The 6,000-nt window shown below is 41.2% G+C and overlaps 1 protein-coding gene across 1 annotated transcript in view; it reads left to right on the top strand.

The window, feature by feature from the left end:
- Positions 1-3,819: 3,819 nt before the first annotated feature.
- LOC122399562 overlaps positions 3,820-6,000 on the top strand; it is a 91,243-nt gene continuing 89,062 nt past the window's right edge. The window contains exons 1-2 of the mRNA XM_043400327.1: positions 3,820-4,641; positions 5,202-5,427. Coding sequence (XP_043256262.1) covers positions 3,820-4,641; positions 5,202-5,427 — 1,048 coding nt within the window. The remainder of the gene's footprint in view (positions 4,642-5,201; positions 5,428-6,000) is intronic.

Genomic DNA, 6,000 nt, shown 5'->3' with positions numbered 1-6,000 from the left:
AGGAAATCTAAATAATTCAGAGCCAAAAATTAACAAAAATTTTCTAAACACATATAAAGGGTGTTCATCCTAATGGTCGCCACGATAATTGGGGTATTCATGCCAATCTGACAAAAAAATGTATCGAATAAAAGTTATTCAATATTATGATGGGAATAAATTGTAATAACAAACATTTTAAATAAGTTTTTTGTTCAATAAATTGTATTTAAATAGCACTATGCATTTTTGACTTTATGTTGTTATGGCTGATGAAAAAAACGAATTCAGCGGCCTTTGGATGACCTCTAGCTCTGAAATTCACAGTAATTAAAAAAATAACTGAATGTAAACAATAAACACACAACTTAATGTTTCTAGGAAATGGACATGATTCATGGACGTTCATGATTGATTTATTAAGTCAAACAACTCAAACAATTTTCAAACTTTATATAGAGTCAAATGAAAATTATTACAGACATCAGGAAATCCTCTAAAAAATTCAGAGCCAAAAATTAACAAAAATTTTCTAAACACATATAAAGGGTGTTCATCTTAAGGCATTTATGTCAAACTGACAAAAAAATGTTTCCAATAAAAGTTATTCAATATTACGATGGGAATAAAATGTATTAATAAAAATTTTGAAAAAATTCTTTGTTCAATAAAAAACCGAGAGCACCTTGATTTTGTTTAAATAGCCCTATGCATTATTGACTTTATGTTGTTATGGTTGATGAAAAATTCAGCGACCTTTGGATGACCTTTAGCTCAGAAATTCACAGTAATTAAAAAAATAACTGACACTTTCCAACTGAATGTAAACAATAATGCGATCTTTTATTTACAGTACATATTAATTTATTATAATTAGACCGCGGATGTTTACGTAAATACATACGTTTCTAGAAAATGGACATTTTTTTACCACATTGGCGTAAATACCTCAAAACTCGCGACGACCGTTAAGATGAACACCCTATATAGTAAAGTAGCTTTTGTCAGTTTCCCCTAACACGGTTCAAAATATCCGCCAGTAGAGAATAAATTATTAAACGAAAGAACCGAATTGCTTTATAACCTGCGCCAAAGGGGAACCGATCTAAGCTGTTTCAGAAAAAGTTTGCATTCGTGATTATTAAACAAACAAATAGCAGGGTTGCTCCTAGGCATCGGCGTGCAGAAATTTCCCAAGGTACCGGCGGTAATTCGAAATTAAGTTACGCGGTTCGTTTTCCACGCATAACGAGCGGATCTCGTACCCGCGGAATTTTTTCGGCGGGCCAACTTTTTCGACAGATGGTGCGTCGAATTGTTCGAAAAGTTGAAAGTCTGGAAATTCAAACGGCCCCCGGTAATTGCTTTAATTTTATGCGCATACATTACGGTTTTATCTTTACGTAAAACCCGCGCAGCTGGCGGGGGCCACGAGATAAACACGTTCTTTAATAATATTCTAACGTTAAACTAGTGTTTCTTTATCGCGGTACGTGTCGCAGAACTTGGAAGGTACGAAACGTCGAAGGTACCTGGAACTGACGATAATAACGATAACGTGAGTAGCGTCGACTGGCTATCAAGATGGTAACCATATGTTTCTTGGTTGACGCGTTCGTCGTTCTTTTCATTGTCGGTTGTAATCCGCCAATGACGGTTAAATATGTTTTACCGGGACTGGTACCGACTTGATTGTGCGACGCAAACGTTGAGTCATCGCGACTGGAAATCTAGTAATTATCTCACCTATATGCACATACATTTCTTCCCTTGGACGTATACGGCCTACCTCCAAATACTGACGTGTCCACGAGATACGAGCTCGAACTGCGTAATTGGTTCGCGGAAAAAATGAAACAATGTACTGCCACGGTGGTTTTTCATATTTTTTTTTTTGCCACACACCTTTTTTAGAGTCTAATGAAACTGGTGCATGCTTTCATCAAAATGAAGTTTCGAAATATTAATGAAATAAATGTACCGAGAAAAGGTCATGAACGGAATGATGACTGGCCCCTTTTGGTGTATGTGAAATATTACGTGTAAATACCTGTTCCACAGTGAAATTGTATTCTATATGAATGGTGATGTGATTTATAGTACTTTTAGATGTTTCGAAGTTTTCAAAAGAAATTGATGGAAAATTTTTTGAATTTCACCTATATTTTGGTAGAACAGTTTTATTACACTCTAACAGCTATCGTTTTAACCCTTTAACGCACAAACTCGTATGTGACACGATTGAAAGTGTCCTGTTTTCGCTTCCACGCAACTCGAGTGCTCTGTTATACGATATTTGAAGAAAGTTGATCCTTTTCTTATGTTCTAGTAAATTTCACTTTGCACGAAACTGTCAGCGACTCGAGAAAAGAGTCTCTGTGCTGAATGTGTTATTTAAATAGGAGAGACGATAAAGGAAAACGACAACAAAACCCAAAATCTCCAAAAATATAGACGTGGTCAACTTGGATATGAAATTTACATTTTTAAGCTTTTATAATTGCTTAAAATTCCGTTTAACATCCATCATTCAGAAGAAATTTTCAAAAAAGAGTGTTCATAATTTTTTTTATAATTTTCTATTCTATACCACGAAAGAAATAATGCTTAAACTTTGAATTATGTTTTGTCTTGTTACGACGAATCGAACGATCTGTAATAACCACAAGAAAACCCAAAATCTGCAAAAATATAGACGTGGCCAACATCGATATGAAATTGTCATTTTTAAGCTTTTATAATTGTTTAAAATTCCGTTTAACATCCATCATACAGAAGAAATTTTCAAAAAAGAGTGTTCATAATTTTTTTTATAATTTTTTATTCTATACCACGAAAGAAATAATGCTTAAACTTTGAATTATGTTTTGTCTTGTAACTACCCTAATAGTAGGAGCAGCGAGTTAACAATCGACAGAAAAAGTCTTCTATGAAGAGCCTATCCATTAATAATTTCAAAGTTGAATTTGATTGCTATAAAAAATAATGCTTAAACTTTAAATTATGTTTTGTTTAGTAACTACCCTAATAGTAGGAGCAGCGAGCTAACAATCGACAGAATATGTTTTCTATGGAGAGCCTATCCATTAATACTTTCAAAGTTGAATTTGATTGCTATAAAAAATCAAACAAATTTTGTAGCATCGATAGAACATATGGAACGGCCTAATACTACAGGTATGAATATTAAATAAAGCATAAACATGTAATTGCAATGCTATATTGGTCAAATTTCATTGCTACCCTTTCCCATCATCTGTCCACTTGCTTTTGTCCCTGACTCCATAAACAAACCTTGTAAATTTTACTGCAAAAGGTATTATAATTTCCCGAAGAAAGTGAAAAAAGGACGCAGTTTAGAGTAGAATACCCCCTTAAGAACTGGTTCAAGGTATAGCAGCGGCGAAATCAATTTCGACAGTCGAAAGGCAAAGCCGTCACCCAGTGACCCCGCCGTGTCTGCCGGAGCCAGGCACAGTTTATAGATTGCCTGGCGTGCTGCTCTGCGCGGTTGCTATAGTCGTGGGGAACGATTTTCCACCTGTCCGCCACCTTTCGTCCGCCCGGGGGAATCTCGAGGGTTGTATCAACGGAGTCGAGACCACGGTTGGCCAGACGGCGGAGGTGCTCCTGCGTCCACTCGGCTATCGTTGGAAAAATGGGACGGCCCTCGTCGCTCTCGAGGATACCTGAAAACACTCGAGGAAAATCCCACTCGGGCGCCGGTTGATAACCGGTGGACAGTATCAGCACGCGGGAGGAGAGTAGTCGAGAGTCGTGGAAACCGAGAGAGGGAAGACGGCTCGAGGACGCGGAAAGTGGCCAAAGGGGGATGTCTGAATGGGTGGCGCCTGCTCCTGTCGAGGTCGCGATAGCCAGGTCAACGCTGGCTCGATCCTTGACCGTGTGATCAGCCAAGCGAGCGACGAGGACCAATGTCTGCTGTACCGGCTGGCCAATTACAAGAAGGGCGGCGAGCTGATAGAGTCGTACAATCTGGGTGGCCAGGCGGAAGTCGAAAAGTTGATCAGAGAACAGTTCGGCATCCTGATGTACGCCGACGGCAAGGGCCAGGCGATCAACCGTGCCGAGTACCTGCGTTGGAAATTCCGGGATCTTGAGCAGGTTGTGCTCCCTATAGAGGCTTCCTTGTCACGGTTCGACCCTTTGGCTCAATGGAACGATCACGAGGCATGTTGGCAGATGCAATATAGAGGTTCGCTCGGAGAGACTCTCCTACATGTTCTGATTATATGCGATACCAGGGTGCACACACGAGTAGCGCGTATCCTGCTCAAGTGCTTTCCACGATTGGCTATTGATGTTGTCGAGGGCGAGGAATACCTTGGTGCCAGTGCTCTCCACCTAGCGATCGCGTACAACAATAACGAACTCGTGCAAGACCTAGTCGAGGCGGGCGCGATCATTTCTCAGCGTGCCATCGGCAGTTTTTTCCTACCGCGGGACCAGCAGAGAATGAACCCGGCCAGGAACACGGACTACGAAGGATTGGCCTATTTGGGGGAGTATCCGCTCGCTTGGGCCGCGTGCTGCGCCAACGAGAGCGTTTATAACTTATTGCTCGACTCGGGCGCCGATCCGGACGAGCAGGACTCTTTCGGGAACATGATCCTACACATGGTGGTGGTTTGCGACAAATTGGTACGTATTTGCAATTCTTTCTCAAAGAGGACTCGCGTCAGGGTACTGTGCGTCCGCGAGAAGTTGGCTAGTGGGACAGAACAAACTACAAGGGAGTACTGCGCTTGTTGCGCCATCTAGCCGTGAGATAGAGTGGGGATCCAGCCACCAATCAGACCCACGTTCCTTTCACTAGCCAACTTCTCGCGGACGCACAGTAGAACCTCGTTTTTCTGAACGAAATACTACTGAACCTCAGATATACATACTCATAACTGAACCTTTATTATTCGAATGGCGGTCGAGTGAATTCTCATACATTTTTTTATACATTTTTGCTAAACTCTGACTTATACTGTCATTTTAACTCATTGCAGAGATCGCCAATTTACTTATAGTTAATGCATCTTCTTCAAATACGTATATTTGTTAATACACGGGTATCTAGTATCTAATTCCTTGGTGGAATTTAGAGTAATGATTCATAAGCTTAAATTTTGACCCCTGTAGCTAAGGACCACCCTAGTCAACCCCGAAGCGATGTTTTAAGTTGAGATTTGTGTAAAAACGTGGGTTCGTAGGACATGTTCGGCTATGCCCTTCGTCATCCGAAGCTTCCTGCTCGGAATGGGATCGTGAACGCTGCTGGCCTGACCCCGTTGACGCTTGCTTGCCAGCTGGGTCGCGCTGAGGTCTTTCGGGAGATGTTGGAACTGTCTGCACGTGAATTCTGGCGCTACAGTAATATCACCTGCTCGGCGTACCCCCTCAATGCACTCGACACGCTGTTACCCGACGGCAGAACAAGTACGTCGTAATGCTAATCGAATTACACGGTTTTGAGAATCGTCGTCAGGGGTTCGTCGTTCAGGAGCACGCTGAAGTGGCCACTCACTTTGTGCCTTCGTATAATTGTCAAGACTCAAGGCCGAATCGTCTTTAAGTAGCTGCGAAGCGATCTCGCCGATGCAATATAATCCTCCATTTTTTTTTTACTTTTTTTTGCTTCAAATCTAGAACGACGTCGATTCCCCGCGTTCTTGGAAAGTGTTATCCTCTCGACTATTTTTTTTACAGCTTTTACAGCTCGAACAAAAATGCGAGTACCGTTTGTTCGTTAACTATTAAATGTTAAATAATGCTCTTTGAGATTTCTCGCGGTTTCTTTCAGGAATTGCGTTGTTTTATTGCGAAACTTTCGTCCTATTCAAACCTGAGTGTAACGTTCGCGCGTGGAAAACACTTCGGTACAAAATGGCCGCTACCAGAGTGCGCTCTCGGCGTTCTGTAATAAAGTCGCTGGATGTACAAAGCACCGTTAATTAGCCACTTTTGTCGTGAAATAGTCCCGCGTTATTCAGGCGTTAGAGTTTCGAGAGC

This window comes from Colletes gigas, unplaced genomic scaffold (assembly GCF_013123115.1).
Source record: "Colletes gigas isolate AHSC1104 unplaced genomic scaffold, ASM1312311v1 Colletes_gigas_Sc00014, whole genome shotgun sequence".
NCBI classification, from domain to species: Eukaryota; Metazoa; Arthropoda; class Insecta; order Hymenoptera; family Colletidae; genus Colletes; species Colletes gigas.
The sequence above is the reverse complement of the archived record's forward strand: the minus strand, read 5'-3'. Positions and strand labels throughout refer to the sequence as shown.